At 36.1% G+C, this 24,071-nt stretch overlaps 1 protein-coding gene across 12 annotated transcripts in view; it reads left to right on the forward strand.

Annotated features, from left to right (window-relative positions):
- The window catches only part of MEF2A (myocyte enhancer factor 2A), a 222,333-nt gene that overhangs the window by 162,524 nt on the left and 35,738 nt on the right, over positions 1-24,071 (forward strand). For 9 of the 12 annotated variants that reach the window (XM_020963908.2, XM_020963922.2, XM_020963930.2 and 6 more), the window contains 3 exons: positions 4,838-4,975; positions 7,560-7,773; positions 9,343-9,402. In XM_020963908.2, coding sequence (XP_020819567.1) covers positions 4,838-4,975; positions 7,560-7,773; positions 9,343-9,402 — 412 coding nt within the window. Of the gene's footprint in view, positions 1-4,641; positions 4,774-4,837; positions 4,976-7,559; positions 7,774-9,342; positions 9,403-24,071 lie in introns of all 12 variants that reach the window. The other 3 variants (XM_020963943.2, XM_020963959.2, XM_078151167.1) reach the window with 2 other exon arrangements.

Here is a 24,071-nt window from a genome sequence, read left to right on the forward strand (position 1 = left end):
AGAGCAACTGGAGTTTGTTGAGTAAGGGGGAAGGGTGGTGACATGATTGGGCTTGCACCCAGACCTGGCGCTACCACTTTGGACAATCATTTAACCTCTTCAGGCTTTGAATTTCTCATCTGTAAAATGAGAGAATTCAGTGAGCTATGAGATCCCCTCCAGTTCTAGTAGTCTCTGGTTCTATAATTGTTGTCCTTTAGCAGATGGATGCTGTGCTTTAGTGCCTTGAAGGACAGACAGCTCAAATACAAAGAGTACCTGTTTTGGATCAGAGCCTGGGTTTACTTCTCAGCTCTGCCACTTAGCACTTTCCACAAGTTACCTAACCTGTCTGGGACTTAGTTTCTTCAATTATAAATTGAAGGAGATGGAAGTTGACCTCCCAGCTCCCTTCTACTTCTAAAGTTATGATTCTGTGATAGATATGCCATAATAATGGTGTTTACTTAATGTTAAATACATCAAAATCACTGCTGTAATAATATCCAGCTTTTTTCATCATTGAAAATAAACTTAAAATTTTTTTTCTTGCATTTCTCAAAGTTTTCTGTTGTCCCAACAGTCATTAGTAGTGAGGTAGGTTTTTTGTTTTTTATTTACTCATGCCAGTGCTATTATTAATGAAGTGCCTATAATAATCTGTCTTTACAAATAAAAGAGGTGTATTCTCTAATTTTTTTTGAAAGTTACATTTTCTTTTGTGAACTATAGTAATAGACAAAGCACTTATATTGTCCAGAGATATGATGAGTAAGAGGAAAAGGAAGAAGTCACAAGGACAGAAAGGTATATAGTTGGATTTGGAGGATCAGAATATCGTGTTTAAGTCTTGATTCTACCACTTACTAGTTCTGTGACCTTTGGTAAGTGACTTCATCTCTGTGGTCAGCAGTTTCTTTATCTTTAGGGGGTTGGAATTAGATACTCTAAAATGTATTTTCTGAAATAGGAACTTAAACTATAGACATTTAATTTTTTTGTGTGAAAACTGAAATTTTTTCTTTGATAATGCTTGAGACCATTAGGAAATAAAAAAAATTGTCTATGATGTTTTTGTTGTTCAACAAGACATACTACTACATTGAATTTTTAAGACTTTTTATAAACAAAGTTGCAAATAAGAACATTAAAATATCTAAACATGGTGATTCCTTGTTAGTAGAGAAGTTTAAAATAACTATCAAGTCAGCTTAAATTGATTAATCATTTACTTGCTCATCAAAGTATGTCCCTTCAGCAATTTGTATTGTATATTTCATAATAGGTACAATTAAGAAAAATTGGAGTAAATAGTTCTAAATTGTAGAAACCTCTTAGTGTTTAAGTTATTTTGACCTGTTATGTAGCTTTTCCCCCAACTATGTCAAAATTTTTAAATATCATCTGTTAGCACAAATGGATTTTAGGAACAATGTTTACTGCATAATGAAAAACAAGTTACCATTATTAACTGTAGAGAAAGCATAGGTTGCTACTGGTTTGTTTTAATGGATATTTTCACCATTAAAAATCATTTATGTCATCATTGATTAGGAACATTCTCTGTTCTTGTTCTTCATTGAGCAAGGGCCCGTTTTTATGCTTAACTTCCTAGCCAGATTAAAAACTAACGCTGTCTTGTGTCCCGTAGGCCTCGCCTGGTCTTGTCAACAGATTACAGCATTCCACTTGTTAGGACCAGCCACACAGGAGAAACTTTTTACTATTATGCTGTTGGGTAATGATAAAGAAGACAGAAAAGGTCTTTTATGGTAGTTGGGTCCTCAAAGCAATAATCACAGTTTTGGTGATAAGGAAACAAGCTGGATATCAGACATCAGGACATTAACTTGTTATCTCCAGTAGTGAACCAACCTCTTAAGTTCTCTGGCAATGACAGGAACCCTTCCATCTGCAGTGAAGATTTCCAGAAACTTGAGCTGTAGCTACTACAATATTTTTCTTCCTCCTAAGTAAAAGCAGAGTTAACCCTACCATTGTTAGAATAAAAATCATGTGTATTCATTGAAGAAATGCTGTAATATTACTTATAATAGTGTAATATCACATAGAGGGTTTTTGCCAATTCAAAGACACTTTCTCAGTCATTAAGGTTTTTAGCTTATATGTTAAGATGTGAGATGTGGGATTCAGCTTTCACATTTTTTATTCACTTGTGATGATTTTTTTAATATTCTCAAAAAGAACAATAAATATAATTTGTAAATGAAGATCAGTGAAGAAAGAGCATCTAAAGAATTTAGACTACAGTAAAAAGCAAATCCCTTTTCATTGACATAAAACAAATAAACTAGAAAATAACAGTGTAATTTAAGCAAATGTTTTCTCCAGATTTAGATTTTTAATAATTTATTGTCTCTATGAGAATATATATTTTGGCATAGAATCTGTATCAAGTTGCTACTGACTTCTTGTGCTTTGTTTATAGGTCTATGTAAATTATAAGGTTTGATTGTGAACCAGTATATTAAGTGTTAACGTTTTTCTTGCTGATATCAGTATGCAGAGAACTGGCAAGCAGAACTTGCTGAGAAGAGTAGACAGGATAACTGTCTCCGACTTTCAGTGTCCTAAACAACAGGTCCTTTTATGGCAAACACCAAATAAATGTTCACATGATTGGTTAGACCAGGAGAGCTTAGTGTAATGACAGGTGTTGGAGAAACAGGTGTAGCATTTGCCATGTGCTGATTTAGTGATTATATTTTAGCTCTGTGTGGGGGATGATACATAGCATATGCCAAGTAATTTGAGAAGGAATTTTGTCTATACTGATGATGATCTATGATCTTTGAGGATTTTATATTATAGCCAGTGTTGCCATTATGAAATCAAATAAGCAGTTTAGTAGTAGAAATACTAAGTAAAAATTTCCAGAATTTAGTGCTCATGTTCTTGCCTCTCTCAGAACAAAAATTATCAAGGAAAGTATGATGATGATAATGTATTTAAGAGATGGATTCAACTACTTTCATTATTATAAACTGTTAAAAATCATGAGTAAAATAAATAATAATTTATTTAAAAGCTTATAGTTAAGTTAACTTGACCAAAAATTTATGCAGTGACAAAACAAATTCTACTAGACTTTTCTTCAAAAATCTTATATACTTCTGATTATGCCCTCAGTCAGTATAAGATGAAGTCTCAGAGCTACATAAATTATTTAACCAAGTAATTCTGCCAAAAAATAGACCCACTTGGGTTAGAAAATCAGAGAGACCTCTTGGAAGAGGAAGGTTTAAGAAAAAAGTGTGAGGAAAATATCCACTTTTTCTATCCCTTTAAAAAATTTAATAGGTCATTTAAAAGTATTTATTTTGAAGCCAGTATTTAGTGCTCCAAGGTGACAGTATGTCACTAGGGATACTGAGTTACATTCACTAAACAGGAATTACAGTCCACTGGGCAAGCCAGTAGCACTATCAAAGCATTGAAGAAGTTATGTAAAAAGAGCTACAAAAACAAATAGTTATGTTTTGAATAGTTGTTTTATTTACAAATTTTTGTGTAGTATTTTTTATCATTTGAGTATGAAGTTAGTTGATGTATTCGTACATTTTTATTCAGTGTCACTTTAAAAATACATTTTTAGAATTTAAAATTTAGAATGGAATTAATGGACTACCATGTTATATTGTTAGTTTTTGTCAGAGTAGAGAAGATTGAGTAATCTATGTTATTTTCATAGACAAGTCATCTGTATGGTCAATAAGCATATATTAAGAGCTTACTGTGTGTAAGGCACTGTGCTAAGTGCAGGGAATACTGAGAGAGGCAAAGATATGGCCTCAGATACTACCCTCGAGTTACATTTTAATGAGAAAGACATTATGCAAATAACTGTGTACACATACACAAACAATGTGAATGAGAGATTATATAATGTCTCTGTATATGTATGCATATACACCATGTAAATGGGAAGTAACATGAACAAAAGGAACAGGGAGGGGGACAACCTGGAAAGGCCACCTGAAATTGATAGGATTTAAATTAAGTCATTACGGAAGCAGTGGAGGTCAGGAGAAAAAGGATCCCAGGCATGAGGGACAACCAATTAACAATTACAGGTATAAGAGATGTAGTATCTTTTGTGGAAAGGCAAATAGGCTGATATAGCTTGATATTAGAGTATGTATAGGGGAGTAAATTATAAGAAGATTAGAAAGGCAGGATAATATATCACTGAAATGGTTATTTTATTATAGAAGTGCAATGGTTGAAACAACAACAACTATTTTCAAAGGACCATTTTTTACATTTCCATTTTGCTCTATAAATTCCTGTTCATCCAACTGTCATGATAATAAAGTTGATTAGGGTCTGTCATTTAGCAGTAGAAACTGCCAAAGCTATATGTGATTATAGTATTCACTAAGTAGTTAGAAAAGGGAGAAACTAATTTAACTATGATATTCTTTCAACTTTACTGTAAAAAAGCTTATCTTGAGTATTCACCATGATAGGTTATCTTGAGTATTCATAATGAATTTGTTCTTTTTTTGAAAATTAGAGTATGTTTAAAATCATTTCAGTGGCTCAATATAGTTCAGTTCAGTCTGTGCTCTCTTAATAAATAAACAAAAAATCATGGCAAGTTAGTATTATTTGTGTGTGAATTCTCCAATTGTATTTCAGACATTAAGAAAGAAAGGCCTTAATGGTTGTGAGAGCCCTGATGCTGACGATTACTTTGAGCACAGTCCACTCTCGGAGGACAGATTCAGCAAACTAAATGAAGATAGTGATTTTATTTTCAAGCGAGGCCCTGTAAGTACTTTCATTTACCTTTACTTTTTATTTGTTGATCCTTTTTATTAACTTCATTATTTAGGCTCTGAACAAGAAGGAACACAGAGGGTGCGACAGCCCAGACCCTGATACTTCATATGTGCTAACTCCACATACAGAAGAAAAATATAAAAAAATAAATGAGGAATTTGATAATATGATGCGGAATCATAAAATCGCAGTGAGTACTAAAGTATGGTTTGTGCTTTTATCTTGTGCATGAAGATATTCACAAATATAGTTTATATTTTAGTATTCAGTGCTACGCTCCAGAAGTGATAGTATGAAATCGTTCATTAAGGAGTAGAGATTCCTTTTTAATTTGTTAGTTCTATGTCAGCCCGTATCAGTGGGCCCTAGAGAATGAAAAGATAAATGACACACCTTAGCCCTCATGATGTCCCTGTTGAGGAGCAGGGTAAGGGAAGAATAGTTAAGTTCATGGGTATTTGTCTGTGATAGTGATTTCTAATATATTTTTTTTGGACAGAGGGTCCTAATTTTCATTTTGATTGATCGACTTTTTAATTTAAAAATTTTAGTTGTTGTAAAATGCTCTTTTGGTGGATAGAGCACCACCCCTGGAGTCAGGAGGACCTGAGTTCAAATCCATCCAGCCCCAGCCACTTGATACTTACTAGCTGTGTGACCTGATTGCCTCATTCTCCCCCCCCCCCAAATGCTTTTTTGGGCAGTACTTATCTAATATCTTAGAGTAGAAAAGGTAAAACTGAAATTCTTTCCTTTTCTGTTTCCTTAATGACTTCCTCCTTATTTCTCTCTGCCCTTAAATGGAGTTTGGCAACTTCAAATCTAGTGTCTGTATTTAGCCTAAAGTGTAACCTCTTTTGATTATTTAAAAGTAGCCTCAGCTGATTTAATAATATAGCTGTTTTCCTTTTTGGGGCTTTGTAAAAATTACCTGATCCTTACGTATATGATAACATTTTCCTACAACTTTTTAAAAAATACTGTCTAGTGCTGAATCTATAATCCTATGATATTATGTTGATGTGTTTAGAGCCTTATTGTAACTTATAAGAAATAGCCTTTTCCAGAATAGATTTTAAAGGAGTATTCTCTTTGGATTGGCCAAATGACTTCTGAGGCTTCTTCTAGTTCTAAATCTATGGTCCCATGATTTTATTAGGACTACTTATGTGCATGTATCCAGTGATAATGAAAAGTTATTTTCTTTTCTTTCTTCCTTTTTTTTTCTTTTGCTGAGGCAGTTGGGGTCTTATAAGTGACTTGCCCGGAGTCACACAGGTAGTAGACATTATGTGTCTGAGAGTGAATTTGAACTCGGGTCCTCCTGACTCCAGGGCCGGGTACTCTTTCCACTACACCACCTAGCTGGCCCAAGATATTTTCTTTAGATTCATGCTCCTGACAGAGCCTTACTTTTTGCCCCCCCATTAGGATTTTATCGGGATAGTTTTTCCAAGCCCAGTATCAGTGCTTTTTCTCTAAAGTACTTTCCATAGGCTCAATATCTAATTTCCCTTAAACACACACACAAACACCCATAAATAGGTATCATAACTAGCATTGTTTTGGTTAAAGTGATACCACTACAAGGATACATCTGTTCATTGTAACAGCAAATAAAAACTACCTACCTCACAGGGTTGTTGTGAGGATTAGTGAATTGATGTAGAGCTTCTGTAGTACTACAAAAATAAAGTTTTACTTATAAAAAAAATGATCAGATTATTGCTTTCTACTTATTGTTCTGTTAATATAATTCTACAGTAAACTGATTTATTTGGGTCTGTAAATTCTTTGCATTCTATTGGCTTTCTTCTGGATTGACCGTGATTTTCTGATAAGGGAAAGCAAAGTGGTTTATTCTCAAAATTGAGGTATAGGTAACTCTTACTTTGTGATAGTTAAAAAGAATTTTTATAGAATCTTTAGAGGTAAAATTCAAGAAATAAAGAGAAAAGACCTTTTCTCTAGCACACTAGTAATTACTACAAATATATATGACATGTCATAAAGGACACCATTTTTTACTGTATATGAATTTTCATGGAGTCATTTTCCTAAAGCTTTCTCCAAACAAATTTCTTTGTCCAAATATATTTATTTTAAAGACATCGGAACAGTAAAAGGAATTCTTTATTAATCTGATCTGCCATTGGTTACCTGTTATTTAAGTGTATTTTCTGTATATTATTTCATTTTTACTAGGATCTTGTAATGTTAAGTATGTAATTAATATGTTGATATATGTTTTTTGGTAGATTTTTTAAAAAATCAAATAAATTAGTAATTGGTACTTTTTTTGCTTTTGGTCTCATAACTGTGTTGAAAATAACACATACACTTTTGTGTTTTGTTCTATTTTGAATCACTAATAAACATATAACTAGCTATATTTAAAATAAATAGTTAAATCTAGGCTAATTTTTATTTCTAAGGTGATTGATTAGTAGCAAAAAGTTATGTTTCTTATTATTTTACCTATATTATTTCACAAAATCTTTCAACCTAGTTATTCTGGCTTCTGATTTTCAGTTGTGCCAATATTTGTTATAAAAATTAATGTTGTAATTAATAGCCATTTTCAAGGTGAACTTAAAAAAAACTTAAATTATTTATACATTAGGCTTTTGCAAAACTGTCAAACAGGGTTAATATCTGCCCTTTGCATTTAAATGTTATAAAGACATTGTGAAACAAAGTATGCTAAATAGTTTATTAGTTCTAAAATGTAAATGAAAACTAAAATTTGCCCTTTTTTCCTCCTTTATTTCCAGCCTGGTTTGCCACCTCAGAATTTCTCAATGTCAGTTACGGTTCCAGTTACCAGTCACAATGCTTTGACCTACACTAACCCAGGGAGTTCACTTGTATCCCCATCATTGGCAGCCAGTTCATCATTAACAGACACAAGCATGCTCTCTCCACCTACAATGCATAGAAATGTATCTCCTGGAGCTCCTCAGAGACCACCAAGTACTGGCAACACAGGTAATCTTTTCTTTTCATTTTTCCAGTCCTTTAATAGTCTTAGTATTGTAATAATAGAGCTGATTGGTAACAAATGGCAAGTACTGCATGACAACAGTCAAGTCATCTTCCACTCCCTTACTGGCTCAGAATAATTTAGAATCATTGCTCTTCAGTTTTTTCTTTGACTTTAATTTGAGAACTGTTCTTTGAGAAGTATTAATATGTCTAATATTGCGAAGAATAAAGCATAGTCTCTGCCTTTATTATTTCATTTATTATATCATTGGAATGATATGACATTTACAATTAGTTAATAACAACTTAAGGTAATATTTGGTTGCATGAGAACAAGGAGATGGTAAGAATGAGATAAATAGAAAAGATCAGTTTGGACTTGCTAAGTCAGAAAAACAGCTCTTAATGTGAACTTTGAGTGGGATAGCTGAGATTTTAAAGGACCTTCCAGATGGATGATGATGTTGTTCAGTCATTTCAGACCCATTGTGACCTCGTTTGGGGTTTTCTTGGCAAAGCTATTGGAGTGGTTTGCCATTTTGTTTTCCGGCTCATTTTACAAATGAGGAAACTGAGGCAAACAGGGTTAAGTGACTTGCCCAGGGTCATACAGCTAGTAAGTGTCTGAGGCTAGATTAGTCTTCCTGACCCTAGGCCCGGCACTGTATCACTGCATCACCTAGCTGCCCCAGGTGGATAGAATGCTGTAAACAAAAGCTTGACATTAAGGATTTAAAAAGTTGTATTCAGGGAACAGTAGTGAGACCTGCTTAACTGGATTGGTGGGATCACACTGAGGAAAAGTTCTGTTCATTTTGGAGGAGGATCTACTCATGAATGAACATTACTGGATTTTCCACTGTATTTCACTTCACTCATGTTAGTCCTTTTGCCTAGAATAAATCTCCTTGCTCTCCCCCCACCCAAATTTCTACACCTCTCTAAATCCTGACCATTCATCAAAGTCCAGCCTAAATTTCTCTTTTCCTGTAAATGCCATGTCACAGGTAACTTTTCTTTTCTCTAAATTCTACAATCATTTGATTGAATTATGTCTAGTTAATAATTCAAGAATATATGCTTTTTCCCCCCAACTATGTGGTGATGCCCTTAAGGAGAGGAACCATATTTCATATTTACCTCTATCTCCCATAGCACTTAAAACAGTGCCCTGCACAAAGTAGATACTCAAAAATTGATTCATTTAAGAAAATTATGGATAAGCATGATGGGATAATAAGATGTGGGCTTTTAAGTGACAAGATGTAAAATCTGGAATTGAACTTAGAGTAGGGGAATCGTTGTAAGTTTTTGGACAGGAGAATAAGATGATGAAATAATTGTCTTTTGTTTTCTTTGTCCTGCCCTTACTCTTCTCACTATAATTTTGTCTGATACATTTATCGGAGGGGTATAGGGATTATGTCCATGGCCAGGAAGGCATGTTCTCCAAAAAAGTTTATGTTGAAACATTTTAATGTTGATTCCTTATTAGATTGTTTTTTTTAATGTTCTGGTTGTGCTTAATACAAGTAGGAATAGCTAATCTTTCTGTCTTCATTTTAATATTAGGTGGAATGTTGAGCACTGCAGACCTCACAGTGCCAAATGGATCTGGAAATAGTCCAGTGGGTAAGTAAGTGATGTAATTCTTTGGTTCATATACTGTAGTCATCCATCCCTATGTTTGAGACATAAGAAACTTGATCTCAGATCACTGCCTCCTACTAAATTACAATTTAGAGAAGAAAAAAACTAGGAAAATGACGAGGCTGATGGGTTCTGATTATTTTTTTTTTTTTACAAAAAAAAGTTCACCTTTCCCTTTAGAAACTGTATTTGTTCCTTGAGCCTATTTTCACAAATGTCTTCTTTTTTATTTTGAAACCACATGTTAAAATTGTAAAAAAAAATTAGAAAAATAAGCATTTGCATCAAGGTATAATAACTTGAGAGAAGCATCCCAAATTTTCTGTCTCATATTATTCAGCGTTTGACTTTATAGAAGGTAGTCTTCTTCTAAAATTATAATATCTTTTCTCTAACACCATATAATAACCAAGAGCGTTCAGAGCATGAGGTTGGTTGGTTAGTTGATTGTTGTCTTCCATTCTCAGAGGGGACCAAAACGACATCACTATGCCAGAGTCAAGTTTCAGTGTGTCCAGCTGGCTGGTCAGACCAATATGAGCTTGGAATGCTGTACCACAGGTCTGGCACAAATAGTTCATGTGACCATTTGGGGTGGTTTCTCTAAATTTGCGCATCCTGCATTTCCTTTGAGCTCTTTCAATTCTACTTTGCTCATAGAGGACATCGTCTTCTCTAATGTGGGCATGCCATACTGAACAGTCCTGTGCCAATATCTCCCATGTCACACAATCAATTCCAAAGTTCTTGAGAGACCTTGAGAGTGTCTTTGTATCGCTTCTTCTGACTACCATGTGAACCCTTGTCCTGTGTGAGTTCTCCATAAAATAGTCTTTTTGGTAAGCATATGTTTTGCAGTCATACAACGTGGCCAGCCCATCGGAGTTGCACTCTCTGAAGCAGAGTATGAATGCTTGGTAGTTTAGTTTAAGAAAGCACCTCAGTGTCTGGTATCTTATCCTGCCAGGTGATCCTCAGAATCTTCCTAAGACAATTCAAATGGAAGCAATTCAGTTTCCTAGCATGGCGCTGGTATACTGTACAGGTTTCACAGGCATACAACAGTGAGGTCAGCACAACAGCTTTGTAGACTTTCTGTTTAACACCTCTTCTCTCTCATACTTTCCTTTGGAGCCTCCCAAACACTGAACTAACTCTGGCAATGCGTGAGTCAACCTCATTATCAATGTGTACATTCCTGGAAAGTACGCTACCAGGGTAAGTGAACTTATCCACAGCATTCAAAACTTCTCCATTTGCTGTAACCAGTAGTTCCACGTATGGATGGTATGGTGGTGGCCGATGGAGCACAAGCAGTGGAGAACTGATCCCTACTTTGCTGCATCTCAGCTTCAGAGGCTGCATGAGTACACAATCATCTGCGAACAGAAGATCATTCACCAACACTCCCTCTGCTTTGGTCTTGGCTTGTAGCCTTTTCAAGTTGAAGAATTTACCATCAGTATGGTAGCTGACCTGGATGCCATGGTCTTCCTCATTGAGAGCATTTGACAACATGGCTGAAAACATCATGCTAAAAAGCATGGGAGCAGGCACACAGCTTTGTTTCACTCCATTGGTGACTGGGAAAGCACAAGAGCATTGTCCATTATCCAGAACCCAGGTAAGTGTGCCATCATGAAATTGACAGACAATGCTGATGAACTCTGGGCAACATAATTTTCCATAAGCCCTCACTACTGACAGTTATCAAAGGTCTTGGTCAGATCTACAAATATTGTATACAGACCTCTGTTCTGCTCCTGGCATTTCTCCTGGAGTTGTCAGGTAGAAAACACCATATCAACCGTTCCTCAGCCCTTTCTGAAGCCACACTGGCTCCCAGGTAGATGACCATCTTCCAGGTGAACAATCAGCCTATTAAGGAGGACTCTGACAAGAATCTTGCCAGCAATGACTTGAGAGAGACCTTCCTGTGATTGTCACAGGACAATCTATTTGCTTTACCTTCCTCAAACTTCTGGAGGATAACCTCCTCTTGCCATATAGTGTGGAAAATTTCAGTCAGCTTTTGTATGAGCAATGGAACCCCCTACCTTGTAAATCTCAGCTGGAATAAAATCAGCACAGGGCTTTGCCACATAAAAGGAGCCTAATGGCATTCAAAACCTCTTCTTAAGTTGGAACTTCAGCTAGGGAGGGATTGACTTCAACCAGAGGTAAACAGTCATTGGCCTCAGCATTGATTGACGATGGTCTGTTGAGAACACTATGGAAGTGTTCAGCCCATCTCTTTAGGATCATTTCCTTATCGCTAATCAATGTGGCTCCATCAGCACTGAGTAGTTGAGATGTGCCGATGGTGAGTGGAATCATCTTTGCAGATGTTTTTGTACATTTTTTTGTGTTTTGACCAAAGAGTGGGATTTCCTGCCTGCCACAGTGATCGGGGCAGGGCTGGGTAAGCAGATAGGTTTTAGGGCACCTTTTCTAGCTCCTTCCTCACACCAGGAGGTGAGTAGTGCAGTCCTTAAAAGGCTGCTCAGACACCTAGGGGACTGCCAAATCCTGCTGCTGCTTCTGGAGAGAAGATGACCCTATGACCTAGGCTTCCTGTGTGCAGGATTGTGACTCCAGCTCTTAGGGTATCTGTACCTGCTGCTTCATCACTTGCCTGTCACCACAGGACTTTGAGATAGGTAAAATGGTAAAATAGTATGGGTGATTTCTTTTGATTCATGCATAAATTGAATTTAAGGGAGGCAGAGTTGCACGAAGTCATCGGCCTCACCCTCTCCTCAAGAGTCATCACAGTCCAGTGGCAGGACAGAATTAAGATGACTGGTGATGGCTCAAGATGCAGTGGATGATCTTGGTGTCTTTGATGTCTAACCAAGCTCTAAGCACTCTACAGCGCCTGCTTTAGCTGCCTTCGTGGCCATTGGAACAAACTGTTCTCATGTGCCCATTCCACTGGGAGAAGTCTTCATGTGCTTGGGGTAGACACCCCCTGACTTACTAATGGGTTTGAGACCCCTCAGTTACCCTCATCCTGGTTTAGCCCGTCTGCCAAAATGGCTTACTGAGGTGTGGCCACTGTGAATGCTACAGCTTCTTGGAGCCACAGGTGAGAGGTGGAACAGGTGGACACCAAAAGTGGAAAGCAGCCCTTTAAGGGCTGCTTGGCAGCCGTCACACAAGAGGTACTAGTCTTCCTTGAACACATCCTGTATCCCAAAAGCATGAGGTAGCAACCTTGTGTCTAGATGTATAGCATTGAAAGGTTTTATCTTCAAAGGATCAGCATTTCATTTGGAGAAAATTTAAATTATTGCTCATTGAGCGTTTTCATTTTGATTCTCCTACAGATTTGACAAGTATTTGAACATATTACATAAATATTGCTGTGAAAATTAGTTCCTACCAATTACAGAGAATGTTGAAGATAATTAATATCTTCATTCATACTTTCCTCAAAGCATTTCACGATAAGCTGGGCGAGGATACAAAGATATTTAAGAAGCTTCTGCTTCCCTCAGTGATATGTACACATAACAGCTACTCTGCAAAGCCATATATGATCATAGGCACCATATGAGTGATACGGCAGTACAGACAGTGGTATAGAAGTTTAGAGAGAAAATTATTTGATGGTGATTGCTTTAATCTATTTGGAGATCAGTGGAAACTTTCAAATCAGTAGGCGGGTAGGTGGTACAGCAAATAGAATACTGGACTTGTTGTTAAGAATTGAGTTCAAATCTGGCCTCTTATGTTTATTGACCCTGAGCCAAGTCCCTTAACCTTTATTTGCCGCCGTGTCTTCATTTGTAAAATGGGAATAAATAACAACACCTACCTTGGAGGGCTGTTGGGAAGATCAAATAAGATAATATTTGTAAAGTGCTTAGCACATTGTAGACACTATATAAATGCTTATTTACTTCTCTTCCTCTAAGTAAAGTTGGCAGAAATCAAATTTGAGTCTTGGTCAGCATTTTCTGAGTAAGATGGTGAATTGTAAAACAAAGAAAATTAGGGCTCCACTCTTCAATACTGTGATGGATATGTGTTCATATTGATATGGGTGGGTATTCCCTCCAGGGATATAGATTGCAGCCTATCTACACTCTCTTGGCTGTGTAGATCCTTTATAGGCAATCTGCTCATTGTGCTTGGAAACCTTTTTCTGGAACTCTTGACATTTGCATTGATAGAATGAAGTGATATGATTTAGAACAGTTTATACAGTGACAGCCACAATGTAGAAAAAATCAACAGTGAAGGATAAGAGCTATTATCAGTGCAGCAACCAACAGACAAGCAATGAATTATACTTCCCATGTTTTGGTAGAGAGGTGAGAGGATGTAGATTCAGAATGAGGTATACATTTTCAGACATAGTCAACATATATATTTATTCTGCTTGATTATATTTATTTGTTACGCAGGAGAGTTAATCTGTTTTTCCCCAAAGGAAAGGGGTAGATATAGAGAATCGGAGAGAGAGTAATATTGGTAGTCCCTTCCCCCACCTCCCAAAAAAGTGTTAATGAAACATTAAAATAGAAGAAAGCAGAAAGAAGTTTAGGTGGGGATACAGATAAGCAAGGCATTATTGGAACTGAGTTAAAATCAATATATATTATTTTCAAAAGGAAACTTTACATAATAGAGTTTTCAGTTCTTTGGATTAGAGAATGTCATGTTTATTGATAGCTGTCAAGTTCATAATACTAAAAAATATTTTAAATGACATTGCACGGGTCCTAGTGAAACACTTAAACTGCCCATCAGTTATCTGTTTTTCTTATGACAGAACTGGCCCACCTCCTTTTTCCATCATCCGCCTCTCTGATGATATCTTATATAACTTATCTTTTGCATTTCTTTGTTGGTAGTGTGCTGCAACTTATGTTCACTGTGCTTTTTCTTCATTGCCAGTTGTGTTACTGCACCTTCATTTTAGTGAGAAGTAGTGGAAGGAAAAATAAGGTTACAAAGCTTGGCAGGAGACCCAGTTGAGTCAGATTGTCCCTAAAACATTTAAACACACGATTGGAGGGAGGCCAACAGACACTAAATGGAAAAGATAGGTCAAGATGACTATAACAAATGTTTCTCTCCACATGTAATAGAGGAGCACCACATTTGAGCTCTGACATATGTAGCCACCAACAGAAATAAATGGAAATCACACTAAACAAAAAGAGAAGAATAGCTAACTTAGACACAAAGGTGGGCCACAGTGGAAGTGACACTATTTTGAAAACATTTAAAGAGTCATTTTTCGAAAGAGAGGTGAGAATACCAAACAGTTGGGAAAATAGTATATGTTATTAATACCTAAAAAAATCAATAAAATAATAATGAGTATTGAATCATGTACTTGCTTCCCCATTTCAACAAAATGTTTGTGAGAATAATCCCATAAAGACAGAAACAGCATAATAGAGTGGAAAGAGCTCTTTGGAATACTACACATGGTGTCCCTGGGTCCAAATTCAAATCTTGACTGTCACTTATTTACCTGGGTGACTTTAAGGCAGATCTCTTAATCTCTCTGCAATTCAGATTGCTCATCTGTAAAATGCAGGGGTGGGGCTAGATGAACTATAAATGTTACGTCTCTGCAATTAGGATCTATACCTGTATAAGAGCATTCTTGATGAAAGTATCAGGAAATGAAAGTTTTCACAAACAGAAACACGAAATTTCACAAATAGTGTTCTATTTGTCCGACTGCAAAAGAAATGGGACCATTACTCCATATATAAAGATCTCTTTGGACTGTATATTGACTTAAGTTTTACAATGTAATATTATCTATATTTTATCATATTTGTATTTTGTTAAATATTTCCTCATTACATTGTAATCTGGTTCAGTCCACACTCAGGAATGTTGCAAGCCATGTATTTGACACCTCTGCTGTAACACACCACATCTTTGCAGTGTTAAAGTTGACTTCAGGGTACAAAGAATACATGCTTTAAAAGCATTTAGGACTTACCTGTATTTAGTAAATATCTAATTACATATGTTACTCTACTGGGTCCTGTACAAAGAGAACAAAATAGTTATGATCACCTCTAAGAACCTGCAGATCAAGAAAGATGACTGTGATGGAGATAAGGATTTATTAAAACAGTGTGTGAATAGGCATGAAGTTATTTATATCTCAGTTATATTCTCTCTCCTTTACCATCAGCTCTGATCTTTCTATTCTTCAGACACGTGTCTTCATTTGTCCATATGACATCTCCACCTAGTTAGACTCAGATTGTCCAAAAACAAGCCTCTTTTTCCTTAAAACTGCTTATCCTCGTAATTTCTCTATTATATTTGGTGATACCCATTCTTTTGATTCTAGACTGTAGGGTGATATCTTTGACTCTTGTTACCTCTCCCTCACCTGGCATGTCTAGTCAATTATCAATTCCCAAAAGTGATTCTTCAGATTTATTCTAACTCCTTAACAATTCACATCCCTTATCTAATTTCTATTCCTACCCAAATACCAGCATAGTGCAGTATCAGCCTCCTCTTCTGCTATAATACCTTAACAGTTTTTCCTGCTTCCATGTTTTCTCTCTCCCAGTAACTCTACCAGATTAATCCTCCTTTTGTATAGGTCTAGTCATATCACTCTTGTGCTCAAAAATCATCAGTGTTAACCCATTTACCTACTGAGTAAAGTTCATACTGTTTTGACTGGTGTTAAAGGCACAACACAGTTCAGTTCCAGCTTCCCATTTCAGCTTTATCTCTTACTACATGTACTTGTTAGTGTAGTACCAATTATTTTTCAGAGTGGTTTGGACTAATTTGGAGTTCTGATCACTAGTTAAAAGGAATCCTTAGTTGCATAGATTTTGTTCGTGCAAAAGTTTTTCATTTCTATATAATTCAAATTATTTTATCTTTTATGATTATTTCTCTTCCTTTTGTTAAGAATTCTCTCCTGAGAGAATATATAGGGTAATATACTTTAATATATGAGGTAATATACTCATTTTGAACTTATTGTGGTATATGGTGTAAGATATTTGTCCAAACTTAATTTCTGCCAACTTCCTTCATTCTCAGGGATTCTTGTCAAATAGGGAGTTTTAAATTCTAGGTTATTCGAGTTTGGTTATTTCTCTTACAGTTTTCTAACTGCTTGTTATTCCTTCCCACTTCCCCTTTCACTCTTTACCCATTTTTCTCCCTGTTGCATTTCCAGTCTGCTTAGTTAGGTTATACCTAGGTACTGATGTACCTCTGCTTCATTTAAAATTATCTGAAATAATTTTCAACTTGATCTAGGTTTGGACTGCATTATTGTCATCCCATGGAGTTTAAGCACTCTGAAGTCTCACCCTGTATCAGTTTTTCTTATTTTCTGGAATTTTAAAAATACTATACAGTTGCCCTCTCTATTTGCTGGGATTGGGGTACAGGATCCTTACAAATGTGGAAAAACCATTAATAACTCTAGGCCCCACATCAAGCCTTTATTTTTAATAATTCTGATCCACACTTGTTTAACATACAAACAAGTAAAACAACACTCTGCACCCATAAAAAAGTTGCAGTTTCTACCTGAGAGAGATAAACATCTCATACACTATGCAGAGTCTTCTCATCTGCAACAACTGCTTCACAGATTTCCTTCTCTTTTGAAAAGCACTGGGGAAAAATCACATGACTGAGTCTTTACTTGGTAAATCTGTCTTTAATTAATGTTAGTTAGACTGAGAGCATTTATATTACATATAAATCATCCGGTTAAGATCTAAATAAAATAGCATTTAAATGCATGAAAATTATTTCTTTTACAATTGGTGTACATTCTGGGCTTAAGAAATCCCAGAACTGAATGTGTTTAAGTGAAGAATTTTAAAATATATTTTCTTAATAAAAAGTTTTGTAATTTTGGAAGTAAAAAAGAACTAAGATGTGGATTCTCATTAAGGAATGTGACTTTTGGCCATTTTAGCAAGTCTTATTTGTGTCTGTCACTTGGAGATATCGTTTTATAACTTTGGATGGGAAATTGCAAAGAGATCTCATTCCTAGTTTAAAAATTTTGATATTTGGGTTGTGGTTCAACAAAATTATTTTGTTTCCAAAAGCAACTTTTAGTTCTTTGTTTCAAGTTGTATTTTTAGGAATCCTGAATTTTGCAAGGAACATTTTTACTATGCATATAAATGCTTAGCATTTTGTTTGTTTGTTTGTTTTTTACTAAAACTTGCCAAGCACAGAATGACTCGGTCTCTGTGTTTGCAATGAAAGTTCAAGTTTCCTACACACACACACACACACACACACACACACACACACACACACACACACACACACACACACACACACACACGAGATACATTGTTTTCAGGTACCAAGACAAAATGTACATGGTGTGAGGTACAAAAAGTGAATTAAAACCCCTCACATGTGTTCTACTGCATTTTATAGTGTAATGGGAAGGTAAGCAGTGTATCTATAGTATAACATTGAAAAACTAATTGAACCAAAAGACAAGGCATATCTTCCCTTCTTGCAGGGATGGTGGACTATGGACATGAAAAAATGCATATAATATACTTTTTCAGTAAGTTTTTTAGTTTTGCTTAAATTCTTTTTTTTCCTTTTGTTTTTTGTTTCAAGGGATGGCCATCTGGGGTGGGAAGGGAATAGGGATACATTGGGAAACGTAGGTTATGTAAGATTTCCATAGAAAAAAGTTAAATAAAAATTTGTTTTACTGGCTGACATTTGTAAAATGTTTCAAAGTTAAAAACATACTTAAACATTCTCTTATTTGTTCCTTATAACAACCTTATATGTTGGTATTTTGGTATTTTTTTTCTCATTTTACAGATAAGAAAAACAAATATAGCATATAAGGTTGCTTGCCCAATACCATTAAGGTGGTTAAGTCAGAGATGGGATTTGAACCTAGATCTCCCTGGTCCAAATGTCTTTCTGCTATACCAGAGCTTTAGAAAGAAATACCAGCCTTAAGTGAGACAGAAATAAATAAGAAAGATCATATCAGGAGAACAAGATTCAGGGAATGTTCCATGGAGGAAAAGATATTTGATCTGGGCCTGAAAGGAAGGATTGGAAGGATCTTTGTCAGGAAGAAATGAGGAATATTTTAGATAGAAAAACCAGCCATAAGCAAAGGCATAGAAATAGAAAAAAGCAAAGAACTGATTAGGTTGGAGTGAAGCATAGGATATTATGAAAAAGATTTCTGGGAAATAAGGCCAAGAAGTAGACTGGGGCCAGATTGTGGGAGTCTTGAATACCATGCTGACTTAATTCTGTTATCAGTGAGCAACCATTAATGTTTTTTTAAGCAGGATAATGAAAAAGTCAGGGCTATACTTTTGGACAACTATTCTAACACAATACATTGGATTAATTGGAAGAAAGAGAAACTAGGCAGGGAACTAGTTACAAAGCTATTGTAGTAGTCCAGGAGAAAGTTAAGGAAAGACTGGACCAGAGTGGTGACAGTGAAAATGTAAAGAAAATGATGCATGAGAAAGATTTTATATACGAAGCATCTATGGGACTTGACAACTGATGAGATATGGGGGAATAGGGAAGAGTCAAAAATGACACCAAAGTTCCGAGCCTCAGTGCCTGGGAGGATAGTGATATGATGATCAGAAATATTGAAGTCAGGAGGAAGAGATACATAGAAAAGATGACGAGTTCATTTATATACATGTTGAATTACTATAGTAAGGATTATTGATTGACATGCTAATACATCATATTTGCAATGCAACTAGAACATATGTTTAAGTTGAAAGCAGAAGAACTGTTGGTTCTAGGCAAATTTAATAACAGAATTTGAGCTAGTAGCAATTAAGATTAATGTTAAGCCTTAAGGAAGAAAAATATAATGAATGTAAAGTTAAAGACAATAAATGAATATTCAGAAATCCTTTGTCACCTGTACTCCATAAACTTGCTGTGTAATTACTTAGCTTCTCTCTGATTACCTCTCCATCCCTGAAATAGAAATCTATCAGAATGTTATTTTCTAATATTATTATTAGTATTACACAAATAAATTGGGTCATTAGTATTTCTAAATCATTTTAGATTTCATTGAAGCTAAAAATTATGATGCACATAGTAATAACTGGCAAAATTTGCCAGCAAATTTATTTTGTCTCCTACTTACAAGATGTGTTAGGCAAACCAGCCCAACTGAAGTGCCAAGGGCACCCTAAGACAGAGACAAGAGGCAGCATTCACTAGGTGTATGAGATTAGTGGGACCACCTCCACTCTTATCCTAAAGGGAGATAGCCCAGGACACTGAGATCAGGAGCCCTGGAAATAGCAATGCCATCCAGACCACCAGCCCCACCTCCAGCTTGGCCCCCACAGTTATCATTTAGGGGAGCAATTCCTATGATGAAGGTTCACCTTCCTCCCCACCATTGCTTTCACCAGCACTGACTAATTGTTACTGACAGGTGAGACCAAGAGTCTCTATATGGTAGTGCTCCCTCTCTTTCTCCCTTCCCCCAGCTACCAGTCCATCATCCAGCCCATCCCTTATAGCCATCACTCCATGAAACAACCACTGTGGATCTGTGACCTAGCAACTGTTTCTCTAATTACTAAAACCAGGGGCCTCTTCAGCAACCAAAGCTACTGAAGACTTGGAAAAAAATTCTGGATACCAAAGTCCTTGGCATTGTCAGCTGGTTCAGCATCAAAAATAGATATGATTTTATCACTGGAAATGACAGTAAAGATACATGATTATCTGCTTTGCTGCTGAACCCTTAGGACCATTAGAGTCTTTCCATCTGACTTGGTGCTGAATCCTGTGTATGGTCTATCCCCTTATAATATGAGCTCTTTGAGATGAAAATCTCTCCACTTTTATGTTTGTATCTATAGCACTTAGTACAGTGCTTTGCACATAGCAGGTACTTATTAATTTTTTTTCATTCATACTAGCCACTGATGATACAAAGACAAAAACAGCACCTATTCTAAAGAAACACGCCTTCTACTGGGGGAGTACCACATGTACAAATTTAAATATAATGCAAGGTAAATTGAAGAGTGAAAGTCAACTTTTCAGGGGGGTTGGGGGGTGGAGGGGTGTTAGTAGAAGACTTCATGGAGGAATTTGTACTTGAGATGAACCTTGAAGACAGACAGAAATTTTGAGAAAAATGGGAACAGTATGTGCAAACAAGCCAATATATTATAAATGCCTAATTTACTAACATTGCTTAAGCACTTAACAATTGCTAGGCCTACAAGAAGAAAAATGAAACAGCCTTTTTCCTTAAGGTGATTACATTCAGTTGGGGAAACATGGGTACCTTCAATATGTACATACAAAATAAAAACCAAGCACTAGCAGCTGAAGAGATCATTAAAGGCCTTACATAGCAAGTGGTACTTAAGGTAAACTTTGAAGAAATCTAGAGATTCTAAGAGGCAAGTGGAAGGATCAAAGACTTTCCAGGCACGAGAAACAAAGACAATGTCATGTGTGAAGGAAGCAAAGCCAGTTCAGCTGGATCAAAGAACACATGATTGGGAAATAATGTGTACTACACCTGCAAATTAGGTTGGATCCAGCTTGTGAGGATTCAAAATATCAAACAGTAGAATTTGTATTTGAATCTAGAAGTGTTAGAGAGACACGAGTTTATTAAGCAGAGGAGTGACATTGTTAGACTTGTGTTTTAGGAAAATCATTTTGGCAATTGTGTGACAGAGAGATTAGGAAGAAGAGACTTGAGGAAGGACACCAATTAGGAGAGTATTGTGGGGGGGAGGGGCAGGAGTGGTAATGACAGCCTAAAGTATAAGGTGGTCCTGTGAGTAGAGAAGTATAGGTTGTCAGAGATGTGGAGGTAAAATTGATAAGTTTTGCTGACTGATTAGATATGTGGAGTGAGGGAGGGTAAGGTGTCAAGTATTATTACTCTGAGCTTATGAAGGGCTTTAAATGCTAAACAGAGCATTTTGTATTTGTTCCTGGAGGCAATAGGAAGCCACTAGAGTTTATTGGGGATGTCGGGGGTGGGGTTGTGACGTGACATGATTTGGCAAAAATCAGTTAGTGTCTGAATGGAGGATGGGTTGGACTGGGGAAAGATTTGAGGCAGACAGACCCACTATCAGGCAGTAATCAAGGTGTGAGGTGATGAGGGCCTGTACCAGAGTGGTAGCAGTATCAGAGGAGAGAAGGGGGCATATTCAAGAGATGTTGCAAAGGTGAAATCATGAGGCCTTTGCAACAGATTGGATGGGGTGGGGTGGGGGGGGAGGATGAAATGGTGAGGATTCAAGATGACTGTTAGGTTTCAAGCCTGAGGGACTGGTAGGATGGTAATGACCTTTGCAGTAATAGGGGAGATTGCTCTGGAGTGGGGGGGGGCGGTTATTGGGGAAGATAATAAGCTCTATTTTGGATGTCTAAGATGTCTGCTGGATATCTAGTTTGAGATGTCTGAAGGGCAATTGGAGATGTGAGATTGGAGCTCAGCAGAGAGACTGGGTAGGAAAGGGAGATTTGAGAATCATCAGCATAGAGGTGGTAATTAAGTCTATTGAAGCTGATGAGATCACTAAGTAAAGTAGTATGGAGGGAGAAGAGGGTACAGGACAGAATCCTGAGTACATCTACTGTTAGAGGACATGATCTGGAGGAAGAACCAGCAAAGGAGATAGAGAACAAGCAGTCAGGTAGGAAGAAAACCAGGAGAGAGTGCTATCCAAAAACCTAGAAAGAAGAGAGTATCTAGGAAGAGTGATCAACAGCATCCAAGACTGCAGAGAGGTCAAGGAGAATGAGAATTGAGAAAGGGCCATTGGATTTGGCAACTAAGTGATCATTAGTAATTTTGAAGAGAGCAGTTCTTTTGGTCCTAAGGAGTCTACATTCTGTTTGGTGAGTGCGGGGGGCAGGGGATTTTAAGCATATTAACTTTTATTATTAGTGACAATGATTAAAAGTAACAGAAATGGACAACTCAGGAGAAGGAAGTCTGTATGTATTTTGAGGGGGGCACAAATAATGAGTTCCTTTTTAGACACATTGAGTTTTTTAACAATCAGCAAGTAGCTGAGGATGTGTGATGAGAACTCAGAAAAGAGGTCAAAGATAGAGATACATAGGTTAGGTTTGAGCCGTGGGAACCTATAAAGGTCTCAGAGCAAAATAACAGTAATAGTAATGATGATGATGATGCCAGCTAACATTTATGTGGCACTTTAAGGGTTGCAAAAAAGTTTACATATATTGTTTGATCTTTACAACAATCCTATGAATTAGGTGCTCATCATATAAGAGTATTATATCACTATTTACAGATGAGGAAACTGAAAAATGTTGATTCACTTGTTCAAGGTGACACAACTAATAAGTTTTTGAGGAGAGACTACATTTACTATGCTGTGCTGTCTCTTTGAGGATCTGCCTGAGAAACTTGAGGACCATTGATGAATTCTTGGGGAACATTCATAGAAAGAATATTCATAACAGATATAGGGTAGTAAGAGTTAGGAAGTACTGTCTGTTCAAGAGAGGAAAGTTTCAAGGAGGAATTGCTTATCAGTTTTTTTAAAGCCTGTGCCCTGCCTAAATTTGGTATTTCTACAAGCTCTTTTAGATTCCTCTAATCTTTATTCCAATTATGAACTTACTCCTGCTTTCTTCCACAAATTGCATTTATCCCTGACACATATTTGATATTAATGCTTTACAATCTTAACCAAGTGTTGGTTTGTTGGTGTTGAGTAGAGATTGTTTTATTTTTTATATTTGTATCCCCATTGCCTACACAATGACTGGCACAGAGTAGGTTCCTAATAAATACTTGATTAATTGTATGCCATTCCTTTGTGTAATTGTTATTGGTATTTTTTATCTTGAGATTGTAAACTGTAAAAGGAGGCTTACACTGAATCTTTAGTGCTAATAAAAAAATCATCCAAACATTATTCTTTTTAATGTTTTTGTTATCAAGTATGGGCATTCTATATTGATTTATTTCAGAACTCCCAAATTATCAATAGTTTTACTTCAGAAGCCTAAACTATAATTTAGTTCTACAAATGAACGTACTTTTAAGATTATGCTTCTTAACTGTATTTTTGCTTTTTTTCCCAACAATACAGCATACAGATTTATTGGTAAAAATTTGACATATTAATGACAGAATGATTCCTTAACCTTAAATTGAATGAATTGCTTTTCAGAGTATCATTTAAAATCTGCACATCCATTCAGTTCCTAAAATGAAATCACAGAAAAGATTAATGACATCATTGACTACAAATTATTCTTAGAATAGTAGTAATAAGAACATAGAATATTTTCCAGCCACAAGAATGCATTGCCTCAATTGATGTGAACCTAAATATGAGCCAGACTGATTGAATGTTATTATGTCTTAGAGCTGTAGAACAATAAGTGAGATTAGCTACATTAGTTTTCTGAAGGCATTCATATGTAATTTGTTAAAGATGATTTTCATTTTTGTTACTATAATAAATGATCACAACTAAAAAACAATTTTACCCATGTAAAAATTGTTCATTTATTTTTAAAATATACCATTTTTTCCAAACATGTAAGATAGGAAAGTGTTGGACATCTTTGTTTTTACATTTGGAAATTAATTAAATACTAATTAAATTAAT

This window comes from Phascolarctos cinereus, unplaced genomic scaffold, assembly GCF_003287225.1.
Source record: "Phascolarctos cinereus isolate Bilbo 61053 unplaced genomic scaffold, phaCin_HiC Scaffold_3;HRSCAF=262, whole genome shotgun sequence".
NCBI lineage: Eukaryota > Metazoa > Chordata > Mammalia > Diprotodontia > Phascolarctidae > Phascolarctos > Phascolarctos cinereus.